Source organism: Apteryx rowi, unplaced genomic scaffold (assembly GCF_003343035.1).
Source record: "Apteryx rowi isolate R43461 unplaced genomic scaffold, aptRow1 scaffold_123, whole genome shotgun sequence".
NCBI lineage: Eukaryota > Metazoa > Chordata > Aves > Apterygiformes > Apterygidae > Apteryx > Apteryx rowi.
The window spans coordinates 974465-1000624 of record NW_020447453.1 but is presented as its reverse complement, the minus strand read 5'-3'; the positions used below and the strand labels follow the sequence as shown (position 1 = coordinate 1000624).

At 36.9% G+C, this 26160-nt stretch overlaps 1 protein-coding gene across 1 annotated transcript; it reads left to right on the top strand.

Moving 5' to 3' along the window:
- The first annotated feature begins 3604 nt into the window (after nucleotides 1-3604).
- On the top strand, nucleotides 3605-24808 carry SEPT10 (septin 10). The gene is made up of 8 exons (XM_026055495.1): nucleotides 3605-3679; nucleotides 5321-5373; nucleotides 10411-10572; nucleotides 12892-12988; nucleotides 13550-13718; nucleotides 20472-20604; nucleotides 23273-23460; nucleotides 24639-24808. Exons 2-8 carry the CDS (start codon nucleotides 5353-5355, stop codon nucleotides 24646-24648), a joined length of 780 nt encoding a protein of 259 aa, XP_025911280.1. The 5' UTR covers nucleotides 3605-3679; nucleotides 5321-5352; the 3' UTR covers nucleotides 24649-24808.
- Nucleotides 24809-26160: the final 1352 nt, after the last annotated feature.

Below are 26160 nucleotides of genomic sequence, written 5' to 3'. Positions count from 1 at the left end.
TGTGTTTTTTTTTGTGTGTTTTTTTTTGTGGTTTTTTTTTGTGGTTTTTTTTTTGTGTTTTTTTTTGTGGTTTTGTTTTTTGCTACCAGAAATCTCATTGTAGGTCCTGTGATCAGGTCAACTCTGGCCCTTTTCTTGAAAGAATTTAAATAACATAAGCTTCTTTCATGTTTGTAAAACTGATTTTCAAGACTCTGAATTATCCTTTTCTGATCATCCTTCAGTTTGGCAATCTTCTGTTTAAGAGAAGACAGGGACACGACATTGCCATTAAAGCATGTTCTCGTGACTGATATAAATAATAATATTCTCTTCTGGTTGAAATTCCTGTTCTTACATATCCAGTGGTTATATATGTTTTCTTGCTGACATTCCCATTGTCAGTTTGTATTAAGCTGATGAGTGTGTGAGGCTTTTTGGGGGAGGGTGTTAGTTTTTTGTTTTGCTATGTCATTAATTTTTCCATCTGAACATGAGGAAAAACTTTTTCACTGTGAGGGTGACAGAGCACTGGAACAGGTTGCCCAGAGAGGTGGTGGAGTCTCCTTCTCTGGAGATATTCAAAACCTGCCTGGATGCAATCCTGTGCAATGTGCTCTAGGTGACCCTGCTTGAGCAGGGGGGTTGGACTAGATGATCTCCAGAGGTCCCTTCCAACCTCAGCCATTCTGTGATTCTGTGATTCTGTAACTCTTGGCAGGAAGAAGGAGAAAGAGTGATCTGGTGATTAAGATGCTAGACCACAGGTTGGGTGAAAGAGATTCATGTTCTTACTCTTTTAGTCTTTCCCTTTATCATTTCAACTAACAGCTTTGTGTCATCTCTGCATGCACAAAGTGAAGATTATACGTCTGTCTCTCCTCCTCTCCCTCCCTCTCCTGTGACAGTGCTGAAGAAAGCTGTGCATACAAACACAATTGCTATGTTGGGGAAGTATTTCTAAGTATTGAATTCTGTAATCTGTTTTTACAACGTGCCACAACTTCTCTGCCTTGTGTCTGAAATGACATAGTGATTGCCATGTACTTTTATATGTTTACATTTCCAGAAAAATGGTTTTAGTTTTCACTTGTAACTATGTAGTGTCATTAAATTAACTTTCATGTACTGAAGAAAGAGGAAACGCACTATTTTAAAATAGCAGCAAATTTGAGATGTCTCTGAATACCTTGACAACTGCATAAATACCTATTGCAGAAACTGACACTCTGTTTCCTGACTGAAATATGCGTCCATAAGCTTCTTTACCATCAATTCAGAAATGCAAACAAATTAAACATCTCAGACTTCTGATATGAAGTTTTCAGTAGTGTTATAGCTAGATGTCTCTTGTGTTATAAACGAAACCATATTTTCCTAAACTAGGCACAAAGAAGGCAGCTTGTTGTTTTGCAAGTTATTTATTATTCCTTAGTGTCTGTTTCACAAAGTAATTTGTCAAATTTTCAGTGATAAACAGTCAGTATAACTGTGGAAGAGCTAGTTATTGTTTTCATTTCCAAAAACAGTAAACCTCTAAGAGGAGAACTAATTACAATTTAGCTTCTTTTTGAAAATGAAAGTTAAAACTAATTACAGTTTAGCTTCTTTTTGAAAATGAAAGTTACTGAGTTAGTGGCTATGAAGACTCCAATCTACTCATTTTCCACTGAGCTAGTACAGTAAATGCGGCTGTAGTACTAGCTTTCTCAGTACCCCTTGCTAAAGGATGTTTAATCCTGTTATAGTCTCCTGTGGATGACATGGTAGTTATTATATTGGCCTCGGAAAATTGTCAGTAAGGTTGTGGGTTATAAGTAATTATAAGTATTAAATAAAAATGTTTCTACTGTTGACAAATATATATTTCAAGGAATCAGTAATGGCATGTGGATTGGAAACATAAGGGGAAAAAATAGCATGAACATGTGACTGATTATATTTTTGATGTCAGCTGTTTGTTTAAAAACACAGTACATTTATATGAAACAAAATATTTCTGTGTAATCGTAAACATTTTTAGTGTGCTCATTCCCTTGATGTCTTGATGCTGGATTACTAGAAATATTTTTAAAGGTATATGCACCTCTAGACATTTCTAATATATTTATAAAATTATCTCTTAAAGTTGTCATATAGAAAATGTATTACTTTGTATAAAAAATGATTTCAATTCTACCTACTCAGAATGAGTTCTGATTGATAGTATATACCTTCCTATGATTATGGTCCCTGTTTTGAATTCTGTCTCTTAGAAGTTCTTTGTAAATATTTTTTCTTCATTTATAAGAGCAAATCAATTGTGATATGTTGTTCTGTCTAAAGTTCTCATTTTCCATTTCAGTTAAACTGGTCTGCTTTATCTCATTCATATGTCTTTCTTTGCAAAACGTGGATGTCATTTTGAGCCTTCAAATAGTCCTGCACAATAAATTAGAATATTTTTGTCAAATAATGGGATAAAGTTGGTTTGACAGGTTTTTTTTTTTTCCCCATACTTTTGCTCTTCCTAATTTCATTTAAATCGTAAGGAATGAGTTATAGTTTACAGTAGAACTGCTTAGTTATCATTGTTAATTGCTTTACAACTCTGTTAATTGCTTTGCAACTCACTTCACTAAAATATTTTTAATGATGTTTCTGTAGCAAAATGATGGTTGTCGATCCTTATCCCTGTCTGGTCATGTTGGTGTTGATAGTTTACCAGAACAACTGGTTAACAAATCCATCAAACAGGGCTTCTGCTTCAACATTCTTTGTATTGGTAAGTAGTATCTGGGGGGTTTAAGGTTTTGATTGTAAACTGTATCTCTTCTTAGGAAGTGACTGACATTTAAATCCAGTTGCAATCTTAAATTCTTTCTTTCATGTTAAGCATGAACTATGATTCCACCCCTTCCTCCAGCTTTGTTTTCCACACACCCACCCTTTGCTTTTATATTTAGCATTTTCATAAATAGTGTGAAGATCAAAAATGTTGAAGATGGATGCTATGTGTTTATTGATTTATGGGCAACTTCTTGGAATCTTTTGAGTAAAATGGGGTATACCCGATTTTTACTGTACTGTTCCAGATCAAAAAATCCGAAAACCCAAGATGATGATAAAATATTTCTATGTTTATTGATTATTTGCTCTGGTATTTTGTTCTTATTTTTAACAAGCTGTGTGTTGAACCTTGTGGTTTCACAGCTAGTTACATAGCTTTTTAAAATCTATAGAAAATTTGTTTGCACTTTTAAAGTAACCAAAATGTCAAGAGACCGTTCTGCTTATTGCTTATAAGTAAGTAACTCTTATCTGTGGAATAAGAATTTAACAAAGTGTATTTAGTGCTCATTGTAAAAAAGCAAGGCAGGCAACTGTTCTGTTCAGAGAAATCAGTTCACAACTTTTTTTGCAAATTTGATCAGTTGCTGTGATAACACTTTTCTATGTTTTGCAGGTATTTATTTAATGTGCAAAATCTCTCCCCACCCACCCCTCTGCCTTTTTTAATTTTAGGGGAAACTGGAATTGGGAAATCAACCTTGATAGACAGTTTGTTTAACACCAGTTTTGATGATCCTGTGTCAACACATTTTCAACCGAATGTAAGACTGAGAGCCCAGACATATGAACTCCAGGAAAGTAATGTTCGTTTGAAGCTGACCATTGTAAGCACAGTGGGATTTGGTGACCAGATAAAAAAAGAAGAGAGGTAATTGGTGTCTTATTGCTGTGATTTTAGAAGGTTTTGGTCCTCAATTGCAATTCAATTGCAAGTTTGGTTTTTTTTTCTTCCCCTTTGGATTTTGTAGTAAATTTTTTAATATGGTCCAAATTGGCCTTGTGTTTTTTCTGTGTACCAAACTGGACATGTTTTTCTTATTTTGGAAATGACTTGAGAAATCAGCTTCAACTCTGCCCCTTTATTTATGTTATAATCTTTTACAAGTATATGTCAATAAAATATAAAATCATCACTGGAATTTCTTTTGATGGGGAGTGGGGAGGGATAGGGAGAAGGTCAATGAGGGACTTTTTTAACAGCCAAACAGGTCATAAGCTACAATACATTGCGTAGAGTAGATCTACAGAGTTTTTAAAAATTTCATTGGAACATATTAAAGACCTTAAGCTGGAAGAAAGATTATATGTATTTCTGAAGACCTTTGCATTTTAAACAGCTTCATTAAAAGATGTAGAAGTATAAAGCTGGTGTAATTCAGAGTGTCTTTTGAGTCTCTGTTTTTATGAATCATGTATTTTAAGATACTGAACTGTTTTTCACTGAATTTTGTTTCTTCCACCTTAATTCTGAAGAAGTTTTGTAATCCTTTGTGTTATACGAATGCCTAAGCAATGGTAGTTATAAATGAAGGTTAGACAGTCATTTTAAGATTATCATGAGAGCTTGTGACACAATTGGAAAATAGTTATTGTTAGTGACTCAGATAAGTGAGATGTTAGTAAATATTAATACAGACATCAGAGACTTTAATGTGTGGTAAAACTCTTTATATTGCAAGGAGCTGTCTTTTAATACTTTCGTATTAGTTTTGTATCTAACAACTACATTTATATTTTGATTGCATTTGATCTCATTTATAAGCTTTGTGCAACAGCAGAACTGTAAGGGCCTGCTGTTAATACATCCAGCAACACTTTCTTTTGAGAACAGATTACAATCTGTTTTTAAGCAGGATAAAGAATACTTAAACTGCACTTATATTGCAAATCAGATTTTCATTCTTCTCTTGTGTTCTTCCTTTTCAATGTGTTTATTGGTTAAGAGCTCTCTCATGTACAGTACTTCATCTTCAGAAGATACAAGAAGTCCTATTTCTTGGCAGTGGTAATTGCATGTTATTTCTTTTCTTGTATTTCTAAGAGTTCTTTAGTTGCACAGCTTGATTGCAAAAGTTTATAAAACATTGCTTGGGAAGATTCAGTAACAAGCATAAGTAATTATACATAGCTTTTTCACTAATAGTAGCTAGGGAATATTTTAATGACTACACAGTTGCCGTTCTTCAAGTAGCATCTCAGAAACTAAGATTATTCAGTACACTTAATTTTCTTTTCTACTATGTAGATAGTTGAGCATCCTGTTGGAATGTAAAGCAAAAATCCACAAAACAGTAAGGCAGGAATTTCCTTTTAAGTCTTGCTCTGCTTAGGAGTAGCTAGTCTCTGGTTGTTGAAATTTATTTTATTTCTTCCAGCTATCAGCCAATAGTGGATTATATAGATGCACAATTTGAAGCCTATCTCCAGGAAGAACTGAAAATTAAACGTTCTTTACATAGCTACCATGATACTCGCATCCATGTCTGCCTCTATTTCATTTCACCTACAGGCCATTCCCTTAAAAGTCTAGATTTGTTAACCATGAAAAGTCTTGACAGCAAGGTAAGACTTTGAAACAGAGTTATAAGAATTTGTCTTATTTTCTGAAGCCTCTTGCAGCTTCTAGATCCTCTAGCACCTTTCAGTTCTATAACTGTGTGGGGGTTTTGTTTGTTTTAGTACTGGTGCAGTTCAGAATAGGTTGGCTCAGCAAGTAGCTTCCAGTTTGTCAGCTATTTATTTACAAATTAAAAGGATAGAGACACACATCCCCTTTAAGACAAGGTTAAAAAAAGAAGCACAGCAAGTTTTAAAAAAAGTGCATTTTTCTTTTCTTTTTGTAACAAACCATTTTAAATCTTATCATGATTGGATAGAGTAACCTCCACGTGTGCTGTAACCTTTCTAATAAAGCTTATTTCTAGTTCATTATCAAATGTTTGGGGCTGCTGGAAATCAGGAGGATTTGTTGGCATGTGAAACAGTTTTGTAGCACTATGAAGAAGTTTATTGTAGTAACTGAAGAGGCAAGTGCCGTGAAGAAAAAAATTCTCCCAGTGTGGCTTTCTCTAAGATAGGCTGAATTAGTGTTCTATACTTCACATCTTGATTTGTTTTGAAAGCTTTAAAATAGTAGTTTTCAGTGTAATTACCTGCACTTTCCAAATTCTTAGCTTTCTTCCTAAAACAAGGTTATGTGAAGTGAATGAAGCTAAATGTTTAACCCATTTTAAGGACTCCTATGTCATTTGTTTTTTATTTGTTAAAATTTTGAGAAATTTGAAAACTTCAACGTATCTCTTTCCTGTAAATATGTTGCCATTCCCTTTGTGCTTTAATGGAGCCTCTTCTGCTAAGTTTTCCTCTCTGCCTTTCCTTGTTCATGAGATTTTTCTTCAAGAGGAGGGTCAAATCAGCCATTTATTCCAGCTTTGTGATTGATAAACAAAATTACAAAAATACTGAATGTGCTCGTTGATGAATTTGTGCAGGGTGGCACAACTTTAACCAGTTCCATATTCTGATCTTTCCCAATAGCACAGAGTGGGGGCAAGAGGAGGAGGCAGGTAGGGGAGAGTAGGATTGTTTCTTTCAGCTGTGATGCTGGTTTATGCCAGCCTAAAACATTTGTGAAACTACTGTGCAATATGCACTGACAGCTGAAGAACACTGATATTAGAGCATGGGCCAGTCTCTTGGAGCGTATTGTTCTACTCCAATTGAGCTGTGAAGCTGGAGGTTGCATTAAACCACAAAACTGGTTTCTTGGTTGTGCTATCCTTTTAGTGAAGACTGAACTCCCTTAAGAGCAGCGTGTCTCTTCCAAAAGAGGAATAAATAGGTCTGTGAGTCCCAGCATCCTGAGAAATGTCTTTTCATCAGGATAAAAATAATTCTGCTTTGTGGAATTTTAGGTTCTAGCCACCTACTGTAAATATTTTGGGCTTTGCTTTGGCTCAGAAAGAACATAAATGGCATATAACTTTGCCGTGGTATCCATTGGCAGTGGATTCTACTTTCTGATCTTACTACAGAAAGATATATGTATACAAAAAATGTGTGTATATATATTTGCTCTAATTTGGTTTCTGTCTCATTATGGAATGTGTCTGTGATGCTTTAAGTACTGTGTTCTCCTAGTGGCAGTTCCCAGGATGTGAAAGTTCCTTGGCTAATTCACTGAGTGGAGGTGATACAGCAATAAGCTTATATCGAGTGTATAAATCTACATCAGAAGCTGTCCTCAGTTCCTACTTCCTAAGTCAGCTGCAGTATATACTGTTAGGCATTTGTTATGTCTATTTGCTACAAAACAAGGCCAGATTACACAGATCAGAGGTGAAGAGGATGCTTGGAATAGGATGGGTTCATCCTATATTCTGTTTTTAATTGTTGGAGAAAAACAGACATATCTGAGGGCAGCTCTTTTTTTTTTTTCCATTGCTTATAAATTTAATGACTAGCTAAAAACTTGGTGTCTAACTTTCAGACATTGGAAAGTCCTGTAGTTTTGCTTAGGACTAGATCAGTAGAGATCAGGCAGTTTTCAGAGATTAAGGGAATCTGCTTCTGTGTGCTTTCTTGCTGTGAACTAGTAACTATTCAAGTAACATACCTGTATTTTTGAGTCACTGTTGCAGAATTATGTAGAGATGACTATGAAGTCAGGAAATTACGTGAGTGTATCTTGTGGGGTTTTGGATTTTCTTCTTCATGGATAGTCTTTGGAAATTCTTGTCCTGATCTGTACAGACCTACTGCATGGAAATGGGGAATTTGGAGGGAATCATGCCACCAAAACATTAGTCAACCAGAAGATTATGTATGTTAGAGTTCAGTGCAAATCTTAACACACAGATGCCTACAAATATACTTAAATCAGCCTACAAGATATGAACCAGGAATAATTCCAAGTATATATATTTTTCCTTCTCTAATGCTAAAACATCTGCTGCCTTCTTATGCTGTACTGTAAGGTGTTACATGAAAACCTTAATTTAGAGTAATAATATGGTTTATAATCATGGGAAAAAATAATGATATGTTACATTTCAGACAGAAGGATGATCAGAGGGCTTTATTTGGGTAAATCACTTGATGCTGCAAACAGTGAAATAATGTGCATGGATAAAGTTTAAGGTTTATCTTGGTGATTTTTATATGGTCATTTTAATGAAACATGATTCTGCATTGCTACTGAATGAGGCAGTCTCAGCTGCTTCTTCCTTTTGTGCGTGTTTAAGTGTTTTGGGCAACCAGTTCCCTCAATATGGGAACTGTTTTAAACTGAAACCTTAAGATTTTTGCTTGGTTAGGGAACTGATCAAATAATCTGTCTCCCTATGCTGCTGCGCAGATTCAGTTCTACCTGGAAAAGAGCAGCTGTGGGGAAGGAGAAAGAGAAGGACAGGGCTGTTGCTTTTGTTGCAAGAGTAGATTTTTTTATTTTTTTTTTAATGGGGTTTAAATGATTATGTAATCATGGCCTGTAGTTTTGTAGCAAAATTCAGTTTTGTAGTAGTGAAAATCAGTAGCTGGGGATGAGGCTGGGAAGAGTTGGCCGCTTTCCGCGGCCAAGGAGTGAGCACTGGGCCCTGGGGCACAGGGAGGGGCTGGGTGTGTGGACACCTGACCTGGAATCCTGCAGAAAGGTTCCTGGGCCTCTCTTGCAGTGTTGCTGCATCTCCATGTGATCCAAAGCAGGTTGAAGTCTCTTGTTGATACAAATGTATGCTTACAATTAATGTTGCTCTTGGATGGAAGTACTGAGATACTAGTTTTCAAGAAAACCTTAGATGTTGCAAGCAGAAATAAATGTTGTTTAAAAGATTAAGCAAAGATATAACTTTTGCTTCTAAAGCCAGAGGAGTATTGCTTTTAGATTTTAATACAACAGTTGTGGTTTAACATCAGTCTTGACAGCTATAATCACAGCTTGTGGTGATTTTGCTTCTCTTTTGTTACTTGTCTGTTGTACCTCAGCTAATTTGAATGAAGCTGTGAATTTTTCATAGTTATATTAGGTTGGTGTTATAGTCCTAAATTAACTCAGTCATCAAAAGAAATTCTAGCATTTTATCTGATTTTCTGTATTTTACCACATATGTACTTAGGCTGCATATGCTGCATAATTAAGGACTGTAATCAGGTAGTCTTAGAAGTCATTTTTTAGGGTTGGTATGCTTCTCTTCTTTTGGACGTTTTGTTTAATACAGATGGAAAGCATACTTTAAAAACTTGCTAAATCTTATAATCCAGTTGTCTGGATTGGGTTTTTTAATTGTATGTAAGGTATTTGCACTGGAGGAAATTAGAGAGGAAAGAGCCATAGGAGTGGGTAAAATAAAGGGAATGTGAGGATGAGATGCTTCTAATCAAAAAAAAAAAAAAAAAAAAGAAAGAAAGAAAAAGTTGTTTCATTTTAATGTTACTGAATTTGAGAGAATTTTTCTGCAACCATAGGCTATGATCTTCCTTGCAAATATTTGTCAGCATAAGTAGTTACCTTTCCAAGAAGTTTGTTTCTTTGAGTGACTTAGTGTCTATTGTTACTATTTTCTTTTTTCTCTTGTGACGTGGTTTAGTGTTTTGAGAAGACTTTTCATGTTGCATTTGTTTAAAAAAAAAAAAATCAGTTAATGAGATTCCATGATCAGGATTTTATGTTTAGACAGAATATTCAGAAGAATAAACAGAATGTGCATGTGGTGGGTTTTGTTTTGTTTTTTTTCCCCTTTTTGCATTTATCATCAAGGAACTCTGGAAAAACTGTCTCCTGAAATCTGGAAGAATTGTTTGTGGTGTTCAAGCTGCTAAAATATTTGGACATTAATTCTTTGTATCATGTTATGAAAAATGTGTATTTTGGAGTGATGATAGGAAGGTAGTAGATGCCAAAGTATTATTAAAAACATCAGGTTATTGTCATAACTGTTGGCAACTTATGTTAGTAGGATTGAATTTGAATTCTGAATAATTAGTGTAAAAACTGGTAAGGAAGATTCTTGAGTCTTCATCATCCCTCTGTTGCCAGCAGATACTTGTGAAACACACTGCTGCATTAGTGTCTAGGAAGAAGAGCTGTGGGTAAGAGCGGTGAGATGAACAAGATGTTGTTATAGCTGAAAGGAACCCAAGAAAGAGGTACTGGGGTTGGCCGAGTTTGGTACTGTCAGCTTCCTTTTGTTTGTGTATTTAAATGGTTGATTTTCATTTAAGGCCTGAACTACATCCCCCAACTCTATGAAGTAAATATTTATAAACCTGTTAAAAATAGCCTTTTTTGGCATTTAGTTAGCAAATAGGTGCTGCTGCTCTTTTCTTTGAGTACGCGCTGTGTGAGACCTCCTTCCTTATTCTTTTCTCCAAATCAATTAATTTTGAGCGAGTTCATTAAATAGTGTGGTGTTGCTTTGTTAAATGATGCCAGTGAATAGATCTTGCATGGTGTGTGAAGCTTTCTTTGGTTGCTTATGAAACCAATCAGTTATCAATTGATGGGGAAGTTTTAAAGAGCTTATTACCAAAAATTTTAATGTATAAAAGCTGTTATCTCAAAATTGAAGCCTTACACATTTCATATATTTCCATCATTAATAGGTGAACATTATACCAATTATAGGCAAAGCAGACAGCGTTTCTAAAACTGAGCTACAGAAGTTCAAGGTCAAACTCATGAGTGAATTGGTTAGTAATGGTGTCCAGATATACCAGTTTCCAACTGATGATGAAACCGTTTCTGAAATTAATGCCATCATGAATGTAAGTAAATGGCTATAGCATTAATATTTTTGTTCTAAAGCACCATCCCTATTGCTGTGTTTCATGTCTGCTCTTTCACGATTATTTTGAGGCTTATGGTTTTGTATTTGTAACAAGCTACATGTTTATTTTTATCTCTCCTTATGCTTGAGGAAAAACTCATTTTTTCTTGTGTTTTCTCCTTCACAAATCTTCCTATCCCTCTGCTGTTGATCCCACTTGTTGTAGGAAGCTTTTCTTTTTTTCCCTGCCTAACAACAGAAAAGTAAAAAGGATCCCACTCAGGATTCCTAACACAGACAGACAGATTGGCTTTGCTCTTTTTGTCAGTGAATACTACCTTACATCTGTTAGGGAAGATACTCAAGTCCCTCATTTCTCTGTTTTTCTGTTTTTTTTTTTTTTTTTAATGATGGCAAGTCTTTTTTCCATCCGCTGTTTCCTTTTTATTTATTACTTTCCTTCCAAATTTTCTTTGGGGATAAAAAGTCAGATAGAATTCTGACTTTTTTTTTAAACTGTTGTGCTTCCAGATTCTCTCAGCAGTTATCTGTCAGCTGAAACTAGACTTGTGAAGCTAGTCTCCTTTGTTTTGAGCACTCTGTTTGAATTTGCTGTTCATGTGCATGTGTTCTTATCTTAAGTTTCAAAGTAGGGAGAAGGAACTGGTATGCCGAGGTGCATGGATCTGCAATTCCAACGTCTGTCACTTGTGCCAGGGATCAGAATGGGTAGTCTGTCATTCAGTAGCAGATCCTTTTACTGTGAGGAAATGTTGGGGGTTTTTTTCTTTTTTTCCCTGCAACTTGGCCAATTTCATGTTATTCTAATAATTTCTTTTCCAGTTAATAGTGTGTGTGTGTGTGTGTATATATATTTTTGGGGGGGGGGGGCAGCAGTTGTGGGTCAGACAGTCAATACCCAGGCTGTATTTCTGGCCACTTGGCAGTGCCCATAACAGTAACAATATCTGGGGTTCAAGCCTGTGATTGTGTCATGACTATTACTGGTAACGTAAGCTTTGGTTGCATGTAAATTAGAGGGATGTGTTCTAGAGAGACTTTATTTACTGGCCTTTTCCATTTAGAGCATGATGAGCACCCTTTTCAAACTCTGTTTCCTGATGCGCTCAGTGATAATTGTACTAAGCTTTGAAAAGCAGGAGTATGTTTCTGATCTTCTGCTTAAGCCTCAGAATTTCCTTAGTGTCTTGACAGGCTGGGACTTCACAGAGTCACGGAATAGTTGAGGTTGGAAGCACCTCTGGAGATCATCTAGTTCAAGCCCCCTGCTCAAGCAGGGCCAACTAGAGCAGGTTGCCCAGGACCATGTCCAGTCAGGTTTTGAACATCTCCAAGGATGGAGACTCAGCAGCCTCTCTGGGCAACCTGTTCCAGTGTTTGATCACCCTCACAGTAAAAAGTTCTTCTTATGTTTAAATGGAATTTCCTGTATTTCAATTTGTGCCTGTTGCCTCTTGTTGTCACTGGGCACCACTGAGAACAGTCTGGCTCTGTGTTTTTTACTCCCCCCATCAGGTATTTATACACAGATACCTTCCCCCCCCACACACACACCCTCCCAAGCCTTCTGTTCTCCAGGCTAAACAGCCCCAGACCTCTCAGCCTCTTCTCATATTTCAGATATTCCAATTCCTTAATTATCTTGTGGCCCTTTGCTGGGTTTGCTCCAGTGTGACCATGTGTCTTCTGTACTGGGGAGCCCAGAACTGGACCCAGCACTCTAGATGTGGCCTCACCAGGGCTGAGTAGAGGGGAAGGATCACCTCCCTCCACCTGCTGATGACACTCTTCCTAATGCAGCCCTGGATGCTGTTGGCTGCCTTTGCCACAATGGCACAGTGCTGGCTCTTGTTCAACCTGTTGTCTACCAGGACAGCCAGGGCCTTTTCTGCAAAGCTGATTTCCAGCTGGTTGGCCCCCAGCCTGTACTGGAGCACGGAATTATTCCTCCCAGGGTGCAGGACTTGGCATTTCCCTTTGCTGAACTTCGTGAGGTTCCTGTCAGCCCATTTCTCCAGCCTGTCAAGGTCCCTCTGAATGGCAGCACAACCATTTGCTGTATCAACCACTCCTCCCAATTTTGTATTGTAGTTTGACTTCTGTATCAGTAGCTTGATTAGCTACTGATCTATTTAGATTAACCCCCCCCCCCCAGTTTGAAACTGTTTTATGGCTACAACCTTTTGGATTTTCCTGAAAAGATATTTTTCTTTTCCCCCAGTTTTTCAACCGTTTGCTTTGCCATTCTTACGTAAAAATGCTAAGAGATAAAACTGTATGGGTGTGACTCTTACAGGGACATTTACCATTTGCTGTAGTAGGAAGTACAGAAGAGGTGAAAGTTGAAAACAAAATGGTGAAAGCTCGTCAGTACCCTTGGGGCATTGTGCAAGGTAAATGAATTCTCAAAGGTATTTTTGTGAGAATGAACTTTTTTGTTAAAATATAAAATTCACCAAAACTGAAAAGGATGGCTTATATTAGCCACTCATGCCATATTGATTGTATTTTGCATCAACAGTTGAAAGAATTTAACAATTAGTATTTGAGGTATGCAGTAACTGCTAGCTTCATCAACACATCCTTGGAATCAAGCTGTGAGATGGTATATGTAATATTTGGGTGGGTTAATATTGTAGAAGTAGCTCTAGCAGTAGTAAATTTTAAAGATTTTTCATTGTCAGAATGCAAAAGTGGAAAAAAAAAAAAGTTTATCGTTCAACTCAGACAGGAAATCATGAAGCACTGGGTCATGCTCACCAGTACTTCCAGTTAGTGCTTGGATGTGTACATTAGAAATTGTGATGAAATATGATTAAAAAATAAACAAAGGAATAGCTTATGCGGGAAGTATAATCAGTTAACAAAATAAAAGAAACCCAGTGCTGTTTAAAATACATTTCGACAATTTTGCTACTTGTATATAATAATCAAATCTGCTTTTAACTGATTAGTGGAAGATGAGAACCACTGTGACTTTGTAAAGCTTCGTGAGATGCTTATTTGCACAAATATGGAAGACTTAAGAGAACAGACTCATGCACAACATTATGAGCTGTACAGACGCTGCAGACTGGAGGAGATGGGCTTCAGAGACACTGGCCCTGAGAACAAACCAGTCAGGTAAGGGACTTCCATGTGCAGTGCTGGCTGTCAGTATCCATTCAATTCATGTTTGCCTATATCAACACAGAGTAAAGTTCATACGTAGAACAGGGGAGAAGGAATTGTTTTTGTATCAGAGTAAGTATATTCCTACTCATTCACTTATCTTGATGGACCAGTATATGGGGTATAAGAGCATTGCTTTTAAAGGTTATACAAACTAGTTATATTTCTGAAATATTACTGTTTTATAATAAAGCTAAGGATTTTAATTTTCATCACAGAGAATATCTATTTTCTTCAGAAACATACACTTTATGCCTTTTAAATAACTTTCATTGCATATTAACTTGCTGTTTTTACTTTTTCTCTTACTAATATCTGATTCTGAACAATGGAATGATTGGAGTCAAAGTTCAGAAGGATCTGAAGCAAACCCTTTTACAAAATCATTGATTACACTGTTAACTTGCCACCTTGTCTACCGTGATAACAAATGTCTAGCTAGACTTTTCAGATCAAGAAGTGTCTTTTTAGACTGTAGAGAAAGTTAATAGAGGACTGCAAAGGCAAGTTAAGGAAAGGCATAGAGACACTTGATTGTTTCAGGTAATAAAGCTGCTTTCTGCAAGAGATATTTACTGTTTGTGTCTGGTTTCTTTACTCTTTTATTTCCAATTCTGTAATCTCCTTCCCCCTCTTCCAACTACCTTTGCGGCTGTTTTACCTGTTAGAACAGGACAGTCAATATGTATCAACTGTCAGCAAATCCATACCTCTGAATGAAGCAAGTACTGTCTCTTAACACTTGGGAGCTTGGGGGTATTGCAGTAGGGTGAGAGGGTCATGAATGACTTGGAAGGACCTAAGGCTACTGCGCTTGGGAGGTCCATGAGGATACTCCCCAATAGTTAGGAATATTTAGGAAGTAGGGAGGGACACTAATTGTACAGTTAGAAAGGTGTAAAGATATAGGCAGGACTTTGGGTATTACGTTCTTTGAGAGAAGACTACCAGAACGTAAAATGTCATCCACAGGAATTTAGGCTATTAATTCTGTTGCTTCCAGGACACCTTGTTTATATTGGGATTTTATCAGACAACTATATAGTTAAATTGGATAATGGAATAATAATAAGCATAATTTAAATTCACGGGCAGTTATGAACATAATGAATCTCATTCATACACCTTGCAAAAACGATATACAAACCTTTTTCTGTGAAAAGAAGTCATGTTATGTCATGTAGTGGGGTATTCCAGAAGGTATTAAGGATTGCATGTGACCAAATGCCATATCAGATTAAAAAATTATATGTGATAAGCCCTTTTAAAAATTAAGAATCTGTCATTTGGTGCTTAAGGGGATAAATGGAATACTGTCTAAGGCTAAACTTAGTCATGTAGTTATAATTTGGGTTTCAAGCAGCCAATCAGCAATAGGTTTGGAAAGCATGTTACTGCAGATTTTACAAAATGAAGTTAGTGGATAGCAGAATATTTCGGAGGATGGTTTGTGCGTTTTATGCAGTATGTTGCAGTGCAGAGGTAGACCTCTTTTTTGTGGATGGTCTAGTCCTGGATTATTAATGGTTCAATTAGGTCTATTAGGAGTCTTAGATGGAGAGGTTGTAAAATTCCTAGATTCAAGCCAATCTCAGCAAGAGATGATTGCTGAGATGTTCAGAATGGGAAAATTTGGGGCGTAGATGAAAACAAAAATCTAGGCATCAGGAGGGCATCAAGCCAAACAAACTTCTGTGTGTGTGTGTGTGTGTGTGTGTGTGTGTGTGTGTATGCCTAGTAAGTTTAGATGTTTGCAAGGGAGGAGAGGATTATTACTGCTTTGCAGTAGGACATTTTGAAAGTCCTTTTTTTTTGGGTTAGATGAGTGGACAGTGAGGTGGATTGAGAACTGGCTGAATGGCAGAGCTCAGAGAGTTGTGATCAGTGGCACAGAGTCTAGTTGGAGGYCTGTAGCTAGCGGTGTCCCCCAGGGGTCAGTACTGGGTCCAGTCTTGTTCAACTTCTTCATCAATGACCTGGATGAAGGCACAGAGTGCACCCTCAGCAAGTTTGCTGACGATACAAAACTGGGAGGAGTGGCTGATACACCAGAGGGCTGTGCTGCCGTTCAAAGAGACTTGGACAGGCTGGAGAGGTGGGCAGAGAGGAACCTCATGAAGTTCAGCAAAGGCAAGTGCAGGGTCCTGCACCTGGGGAGRAATAACCCCATGCACCAGTAGAGGTTGGGGGTTGACCTGCTGGAAAGCAGCTCTGCGGAGAAGGACCTGGGAGTGCTGGTGGACACCAAGTTAAGCATGAGGCAGCAATGTGCCCTTGTGGCCAAGAAGGCCAATGGTATCCTGGGGTGCATCAGGAAGAGTGTTGCCAGCAGGTCGAGGGAGGTGATTCTCCCCCTCTACTCAGCCCTGGTGAGGCCACATCTGGAGTACTGCGTCCAGTTCTGGGCTCCCCAGTACAAGAGGGATGTGGCACTACTGGAGCAAGTCCAGCGAAGGGCTACAAAGATGATTAGGGGACTGGAGCATCTCTCTTCTGAGGAAAGGCTGAGAGAGCTGGGCCTGTTTAGCTTGGAGAAGAGAAGGCTGAGAGGAGATCTTATCAACGTGTACAAGTATCTGAAGGGAGGGTGTCGAGAGGATGGGACCAGACTCTTTTCAGTGGTGCCGAGCGACAGGACGCGAGGCAACGGGCACAAACTGAAACACAGACACTTCCATCTTAACATGAGGAAAAACTTTTTTACTGTGAGGGTGACAGAGCACTGGAATAGGTTGCCCAGAGAGGTGGTGGAGTCTCCTTCTCTGGAGATATTCAAAACGCGCCCGGATGCAATCCTGTGCAATGTGCTCTAGGTGACCCTGCTGAGCAGGGGGGTTGGACTAGATGATCTCCAGAGGTCCCTTCCAACCTCAGTGATTCTGTGATTCTGTGATTCTGTGAATCTAAGCTCTGTTACTGAAGGGATTGTCCTTCCTTTGGAAGAAGAAAACTGAAGGACCAGGGTCTGTTGAAAATAGACAAAGATTAATATTTATGTGTATACTTGTTCATTCGGATTCTCTGATGTTAATCATTCTCTAGTTATTTTTCTGTATTCGCAATTATGATTTGCTCATCATAAACTTCTCAATTACTTGAAATGGTACAGAATGCACCAAACTGGAGCAATCACTCTATGCTTTAGTTCTCCCTGAAACTGGGGTATTCAGACCTTATAGTTCTCTGGAAAAAACATACTTATTTTTCAGTCTGTATACAGGATGATGAGGGAAAAACAGGAAGGATTCAGGAACATCAGTAAGCTCGCATGTAGAGGAAGGTTGATATAACTGTAGCTGCCCTTTCTGAGAAAGGAAACTACTATATCTAAAAGAGTATTAGACTTTTCCTTAACAAGTTGCTTTAGGAATGGAGTTCATTTGACCAAGTGTTGACCTTTGCATTTGAGCTAAATATTTTAACTTCCTTATGGTAAGACTGAACCCCATCCAGAATGCCTCTTTTCCAAGTCTTTACTGGGAAAATGGTAACTATTTGGATCTGCCGCATCCTAAGCGTTGCTATATAGCAACTTTGGAAGGCCACTGAGTCAAGGAACTGTGAACTGTGCTAAAAATACTTGTCACTGGTTAACTTATACTTTTTTTTTTTTAAATCTGATATACCTTAAGTAATGTTGAAACGTTATGCAAAAAGTTCTATGTGTAATTTTCAGATTTTTTTATTTAAGTGAACAGACTATAAAATGTTGTTCAAATATCTGTCTTGTCAAATTCTAATGGTGCAAACCAAATTGCACAAAATATGCAACATTGTCTTCCTCTGCGAGTTGAATTCACTTAAACCAGGGTTTTTATTTATGAACAGAACTTGTTTGATTTGCATCTTTGTTTTTAGGCTTCCATGTCCTAAGTCTTACACAGATAGAAAAACTGTATGTCACAGCTATGCTTCTGTAGAAAGTAGGTGATAGTGCTGTTATGAGGTATGTAATAGATTAGTAAGGTGTACGCTTTCTTCAGAATCCCTTCCCTCCTTTACTTCAGAACCTCTGTAAGAGTAAATTTATTTAAATAACCATCTTTCAACTTTTTAATTTTGCAAATGGAGTTGTGTGGAGTATAAAATTCTAGGGGTCCAATGCAGAAGAGTGAGAGTACCTGTAAACTTGTTTTTTGTAATGTACTGTATGAAGAGCAGTAAAACCAGTCTTGGGTAAAGTAAGAAGCCTTTTACTGTTTGCAGTTATGTTGAAAGGATAGTGTCGGCGTAAGTTCTCATGAACTATTAACTATTAACTCCCCCCTCCCCCCTTTAAAATGGAAGATTCTTCAGATCATTATGTTGCTGATATGCAAACATAAAAGGGGAAATTTTGTCCTCCTGATTTTCAAAACATTTCAGTGCTGGGGAGGGGAGATTAAAAAAACCACCATTTTTCTTTATACATGTAGTCCGATTACTTTGTAAATCCAATGTCTGAAAGGTTAATCTGATATTAATTTCAAAACAGCCCCTTTGTTACTTTACCTGATAAACTAGCTTAGTTTGAGTCTGAAGGTGTCCACATAATGAAATGAAGCGTGAATGATTGCAGTATGTTAGCTTAGTCTAGCATTGGCTTTAGCAGCTTTATTGTCCCTGAGTCAGCATGTTAGCAGACACAGGGTCTGAAAGTGTGTATAGTTGAGATTACTAGTACTTGAAAAGCCTGTGCTACAGTTTTGCTGTTATACATATGCTGTCTAAACTTAAAGATAGTGTGAATTACCATACCTGTGTGAAAACCATACCCTCGTTTCACTTGGTAGCTATAATTTCAGGCTTGACCTAAGTTAGTTCACAGCTGATAGAAAGATGTATTGCTCAAATAAGATAGGGTAGGAAAGGGGCTCTGACCTTGAAATCTTGCAAATTTTTAAGTTTGCACATGAAATTTTAAGATGATTCTTCTCTCTCTCTCTTTAGATTTTATTTTGAATAAAAATAAGTAACTTTAGGGTTGGGAAACTTTCTAGTCTTAAATACAAAAGAGAGAGAGAAGTTTCAGCTTACTGTTTACCTAAATCATTAAGTTTTTAGATACCCTGTTCCATAACTTTTTCCATTTATAAACTTACTTTTAATAGAAACAGTTAAAGATGAGACTTTAAAAATTGCTACAAAAGTATATGTGTAGAGGGGTGTGTGTGTGTGTATGTATGTATGTATGTTCATAAGATATTTAAACTTCCATTTTAAATTATTTGACTATATTTAAAATACAAAACAATTTTAAATATTTGATACATATTTTTTACATCAGAGTGGAAGGCACGAGGTAGCTGAGAAGGGGTGATAGCTGAGAGAGGATGGCTAGTCAGCATCCAGGAAATGGTAAAGAGAAGAATGGGACCTGGAAATAGCCCCAGAATAGAGGGTGAACACTACCTTTATCTTGATCCTTTTGTAAGCCTTATTTCCTGCAAGATATTGGATGGATTCCTATGTTTTTCTAAATTATAACTATTGGAGTAGCTCTGATCCACCAATTCTGTTCTTGTGGAAGCTTCTGACTTAAAAAAAAAAAAAAAAAAGCTGTATGGTAAATGTTTTGTTGGAAAAACTCGTCTCTCTGAGGGGTATGCTTTCTAAAGGTAATGTGTTCTTTGGTGTATGAGGTACATCTGTGTGCAACCTGCATTCCTTTTTCTGTGAAGAGAGAAATGACTAGTAAGAAAGAGAAGCAGAGCTTTTTCTGCCAGCACTGTGGTGGTAGTGGTAGCAGCAATAATAAGTATTTGAATAAATTACCAATATCTTTCCATTTGCTAGGTAGCTTTGATATGAAAGAAGTTCTTCAATTTCCAGTATCTGTTTTTTGGAGGAAAACAATTGCCTTGCATATTGGAATGTATAGTAGAGTAACTTTTTAAAAAAGAAATGTGAACAGAGGCATAGACTTAAAAGAAAAGAAATTTTTTAATTACTTGCTGTTCTGTTCTGTTGTCAGATGTTGGCTCAATGACCTAAACTAATTTACATCTATATAGTTTCAAATATAAATATGGTAAGTATAGAGTACATTAGCTTTTGTGAGAGGGGATTCAGAAAGAAACAAGCAGTCTTGAGGTTTTTGATGCATGTTGGAAAGTAACCCTATCTTTTGGATATTAGAATATTTAGGAAATTGTATTTATTATATATTTATGCAGCTCTGCCATGTTTAGGTTCTGACATTATGTAAGGAGTTGTGTATATATTTTAAAGGTCTCGTTATTTTCTTTCCTTTTTCATAGAGAAATAATCAATTTGTTAGTTGTGTTAATGCTCCAGATACTTTGTTTTTTTAGCATCCTATTTTAAGTTCGGGGGTTTCGCAATGTGGAAATTCATGGGGATTTTTCTGGCAATTTGAGTGTCTTGTTAACAAGTAACTTAAAGGAAAAAGTTATGCATATTGGAGGCAGAAAGTTATAACTCCATATTTTAGAAGCTGAGATTCCTAAAATGCTGTAGTTTGAAATGTAGATTGCCTAGGAGCTGATAGCTTAAATAATTTTACTCAGGGTTGTTTACTTAAACCAGAATTTACAAAGGTAAGACCCTTGCTTCTATTTAGGTTTGTTTATGACTTTTTATGTAGGGAGCTGTAGATGTGCATATTTCAGATGAATATAAATTGTTTAATGAATGTCCCAGATTGGCTTTTCCACACTGAGCAAAGCAGTATGCTGGAGACTTGTTTACATTTTCGGACTTCAGTCTACAGGAGGCCTATGAGGCGAAGAGGCATGAGTTCTACATTGAGATGCAGAGGAAGGAGGAGGAGATGAGACAAGTGTTTGTGCAGAGAGTGAAGGAAAAAGAAGCAATATTGAAAGAAGCAGAGCAAGAAGTAAGCATTCCTGTCTGTCTTGAGTTTGTGCGCTGAGAGCTGGAACACTTAAGTTGAGCACTTAGCAGAATCACAGCTAGTTGATATTTATGATTTCCTAATATTTACATGGCAGTAGTGCTTAGAGTCAAAAGGAGGTTGATTATGCAGTGCTAGATGCAAGCAAATAAATAGTAGTCTCCTCTGGAGGGAGGGAGCTTGTGGTCCAAAGGGTTGGTGGATAGGTRGGACAAGGTGGTAGATGGGATGAAAGATGAAGTAGCAGGAGAGTGATAAATGTAACGGTTGTGTTTTTCTTAGTCTTCCTTTCTCAGTAGGCTGAGAACATTGGTATGGCGTGTCAGCACAGTAGGTGCTTTTCAGAGGTAGGCTGCTGGAAGAATAGACTATGTACTGGGGCTTCTAAAAATCACATTTTTGCAATTGATTGCAGCTAACCATGGCCTAGTCATTTTAAGATTATAAAGTTGCAATTTTTTTTGTGCACTTAGGTAGAGAGAAGCTCTGTGGCAAGGGTTTAAAAAAAAAAAAAAAAAAAAAGCACTGTAATAGCTGTTGTCCGAGATTTCCCCCCCTTCACACTCCATCCCAAAAGAGATTGACGCTATTCTCACTTGCAGAGTGAAGAAGGGATTCAGTCTTGAAAGACAAGAGTGGATATGATAGTGGGGCATGTACCTTTCTGTGACCTCCAGCTTCAGTTACTTTATATTAAGTGCAGCCTTTGTGTTGAGAGGTTAAACTTTTTTAATCTTATCTCTTTCCAAATAACTAAGAGTTTTAGTAGCCAGTGAAAAATCTCAATATATTGTACTTTTTAAATCCATGTTTAATAAGAAATATGTCAAATACCTGGAATATTTCGAGATGTGCAACATCTCCTGAATATGTTGTTAAAGACTTAGTCCTATCAAGCTGGACTGGCAAAACAGGATCTTCACATCTACTTTCTGCCAGACTTTATCATGGTCATGCATATTTATGTTCAAGCACTGGTTTAATTAAAATTGGAAACCTGTCTATATTTATTAACATTCATTTCTGTACCTCAGTCTCCCGGCAAAGCTGTAACAGTTCTGTGAGGTGAGTTCGGATGCATGTTTTAATTATGAAGAAGGCTTAATGCTTGGTTTTCTAAATCTGTTAAGTTTCCTCTGCTGTTTGTGGAGAATAACATCAGTCCTTGTCACTGTGAGGCTATCTAATAGGAAGAATACTTGGCCACGTTCAGAGTAGGTTCAGCTGAGTTTTATGCAGTGTCTATGATACTCTTTGGTATCTTCCTTCGGTGATTTATACCAGGTGATTTCTTTGAGCTCTGCATGTTCCAGCTGATTTACAGATATTAGCCTGATTTCCTCCTCCCCCCCCTTCCTTCCCCCGATACCTGATATGGGAAAGTGATCATGCAGTCACTTCTAAAGAACGTTTGTCATGTACTGTCTTGCTGTTTCTTCTCCCAGATGTACGTGTACGTACATGGAGACTAAAGAAAAACGGGAGTTTCTGTAGTATCCAAGATTGATTTTGCTCCCTTCATTTAAAGGAAACTTGTGGGTACAATGTACAGCCTTACCGCTCCTGAATGGTGCAGTTGTTTACCCTGCTTGTTTCTACTCTTAATATTTTTATTGGTATACCTGTTTTTGCAATGCATCTGATTAATTGTTGCCATGAAATAATACACACACGCGCACACACACACGCTCTTACGCTTAAAATCTCAGACAGCTCTTCTGTGTAGAGCAGACGTACTGCTATGTTTATAATTTTAGTTATTTCTTAGTTTCTTCTCTGCAAAAGAAGGAAATATCTCTGATTTTTGTACCGCTATAGCTTAGCAGTGTGGCTTGTGTAGTTAGGTGGGTCAGAGATATGACGTGGTTGAAACCCAGGGATATTTTGATAGGGTTACAGTTTTTTCAGCCTGATCAGCCCCTTGATTCATCTGGTGACACAGGTGCAGAAGCAAGATGCTAGGAGAGTATGTGGGGGCGGGAGATGGGAGGTGAGGAAGGGTGCAAGGGAATACCTGTTGGTTATCGTGCACAACTTGATCAGTTTTAGCATACTATGCAAATACAGCTTGGGAGTAAAATCTATTAATATGTCAAAAGAACAGACAAAGAACAATTCTTGCAGAAAAGCAGTTAGCTTCTGGGAGCTCAAGAATAATTCCCTAAACCAGGCTTGTTGTATATATACATATTAATATATACATGTAATTAATAAGCATATTAAAATAAATACCTGTGTAACTAAAAAATGGATGGTTCCTTGCCCATCTGGTTTTAGGGAAGCAACTTCTGCCTGACAGGTCCTAATTTAATCATTTTGTTGGTAACTGTTTCTTTTCCAGAGGACTGTTTATTTTTGATCTAATGAAGATATATCCTGTAGTAAATCTAATACTCACTTAGTGCTTTCCATGGTTTCCAACCTTACTTTATGTGAAGTAGCCTGTCATCCAAAATGAGAATGATCTGATATAAATGATCATTTTTCTGAATTGCTCTTTTTTAGTCATCTTAAAAGAACTGCCATTTCATGTAACTTTTAACACAAGTTCAGTAGCTGCTACTGTTTTTAATTTTAGTGTTTTTATATTGTGGTATCACCACCTTGTGTAACTAGTTGGAAATGCAGTTTCTGTGCTTTCTCTCAACAGATACAGGCTAAATTTGAACATCTTAAGCGATTACATCAAGAAGAGAGACTGAAACTAGAGAAAAACAGAAGAGTTCTAGAAGATGAAATGGCTATGTTTATTAAGAAGAAAGCTGCTGCTGAATTACTCCAAACACAAGCATTAGTTTCTACACCTGTTAATTTCAAGAAAGACAAAGACCGCAAAAAGTAAGTGCTCATGCTAGTCATCAGGGTAGCAATAAAAAGAATTCACGTTTCACTTTTAAAACACAAGTTTTAGTAGCTTTTAAGAAAAGATATAAATGTGCTCATATTCCGTTAAGTGATAAGAGGATAGAAGAATGTAAAAAAATACCATCATGCTTGAATCACTGGCTCTAAAATTTGCTTTTGGAGAAATTGTTATATGTTCTATGAGCATTTTTTTCTTTTTCCATGAAGGGACCAAGGTTTTCGACTTGAACTCCTGTGCTTTGATGTCAGAGATGAACAAACTGTGAATGTGCACGGACAAAGTGAGAGGGAGAAGTTAGAGGGGGAGAGAAACTCACCCAGGGAATTCCAGATATAGTATTTGAATGCAGTACTCAACTTCTGAATGTAGGATATATTAGTTTTATGAAGCAATCTGCTGCTGTCCCATAACCATAGTTATATCTTCCTATTACAGATTTTTGAGAAGAGGGATTGGTAAAATTGGCTGTAAAATTGCACTGAGTAGTGAACATAACATACATTTCACTTTCAGAAAATACTAATGTTTCTCCCCCACACACCCTTTTTTCCTCTTTCCCCACAAAAGAAAAGCTTTAGTTAATTGTGAAACTTTAGAAATACATTCAAAGGTAGTCTCCAGAATAAAATGCCCATTTTCTTCCTATATAGTTATTGAGTTGAATGACAAAAACAAGAAAAGTCAAAAAAGTAAAGAAAACAAGAAAAGAAGCAAAAAAATTATTTTCCCTTCTTGGTAGATTACAGCTTTACTGCAGATAACAACATTTTGTTGATTAATATCTTACTGCAATTGAAAGCAGATTTTTGATGCATAAATTATGCATAACTGCTAGATAAGAAAAAATTTAGAAGCTACACAGGTGCACATATTTCACAAAAGTCAGGAAGTCAGATTTGACTTTTTCTGGGTGTATACTAGCAGCCTGTTTTGTGGCTTTGCCAAAACTTGTTGCATTTCAAGTAATGCTGCTAAGTTCCTTTTTCCTAGACTCCTTTTTCAAGGTTCACATGTGAAAGTGGAATTCTTGGTAATGAGAGTCATAGTACAATGACCTTCAAGTTCAGCAGATTTTTAGATTTGTTTCCTCTGATTTAGCTTTATTTCTTCAGAGTATATTATAGTTCATATGTTTGTTTTTCACTTGCAGCTTTACGTAATACTGATGATAGAAGAAGCAAACGTTGATAATTTCTCTCAAGGAAGCTATGATTCAGAGTGTGCTTTTGAAGGCAAAGGAGTTGCTGGTTTTTACTGAAAGAATTTGGAAAATGTCTCTTATCACTGCAGGCTACAAGAGAAGAATTTTTAAGTATGATCTGTATGCATATGGTGCTGTGATTACTGTCACGGTAATATGTCTTCATGGACTTTCTATTGTGCAGATGCCTTGTTATGCACTTGCTTTACATACATGTGACCAAGTTGCATTCAATTTTTATGCATTGTATGAAAGAAAATGTCCATGCCATAAACTGTTTCACTCATAATATGAATGCTGTAGTACAGAAATATTCAGTGAATATATCTAATATAACCTTTCTAAAGAGTTATTTTTATATGATATGGTATGTTAATCTACTAAATAATATTTAATACAACTGTTGACATAATTCAGCGACTTACTGATTTTTGCTGACAAGTATTTATAAGCTTATAAAAAAGCACTGTCCTAATTTTTGGATATAATCTTTCTAATCAAAAGTTATCAGATGTTTTTGCAGTGCTGCTGTGTTACATGCTAGTTTATCTGACATTACTAACTTAGTTTGGAAAGTATCTGTAACTTAATGCTTGTGACTTTGCAGTCACAGCAAGAGGCTAAACTTTACAAAAAGTATTAACTTCAAGAGCTTCAGGTTAAAGCAAGTTTAAAGTAGTCTCTATATTTCTAGTAATTATAATAACTAATTGGAAACATTCTATAAAATTCTGCAATTCTCTGAATTTGTTTTGTATGACTACTTTTAAATAGAATATTAACTCGGGAGAAATAAAACACATTGGTTTTGCTTAAGTGTTTCTGTTGTTCTTCCTCCTTTCCTTCCCTTACTATTAAAAACAGAGCAAGCATTCACGTTAAACTAGAAAACATAAATGTCTGTTATCTGTTTAAAACCTCTTAAGTGTTTTGATGATTTAAAAAAAATAGATGATAGTGCATACTGTGCCAGAAAGGCAATATGACTTGTCATGTCACTGTAATTATTACCAGGATTTTTCAATTTTATTCACACAGGGATGCATATAAATACAAGATTGTTATTCTTCCATTCCGTTGCAATGAGAAGGAATATACAATAAGATATACAAACCCTTCACTGACCAGGAAAGGATTATAAACTGCCAATTCAGTCAGTTCAACAACTGACTTGAGGATGGTTGACAGAGGAGGGAAAGGTTAAGTGTGGACACCCATTTAGTCGGTGTATGCAGCCAGCATTTGGCTGACATTTTCTTCTTTCGCGAGAAGAATATTGGCCAGGTTCAGGCTCAGTGGTTGTTGTCTGATTGCTCCTTTCTGAGTGAAACGTCGCTTAACGCAAGACTGGATTTTTGGTTTGGCTTTGTACCACTGACTTGGCCATTTGCATTTGTTTGATTGGAAACAAGCATGTGTGCTGTCAGCACTCGGTTATCCACAGGTAGGTTACCCCAGCCCTTGACACTAG

Bases quoted from the DNA above. Each gene is read 5' to 3' on its own strand.
- SEPT10 (XM_026055495.1), top strand. From the start codon at position 5,353: ATGAAAAGTCTTGACAGCAAG. The intron at 13,719-20,471 runs GTAAGGGACTTC...TTCGGACTTCAG, and splicing joins CCTGAGAACAAACCAGTCAG to TCTACAGGAGGCCTATGAGG. The intron at 20,605-23,272 runs GTAAGCATTCCT...TTCTCTCAACAG, and splicing joins TGAAAGAAGCAGAGCAAGAA to ATACAGGCTAAATTTGAACA.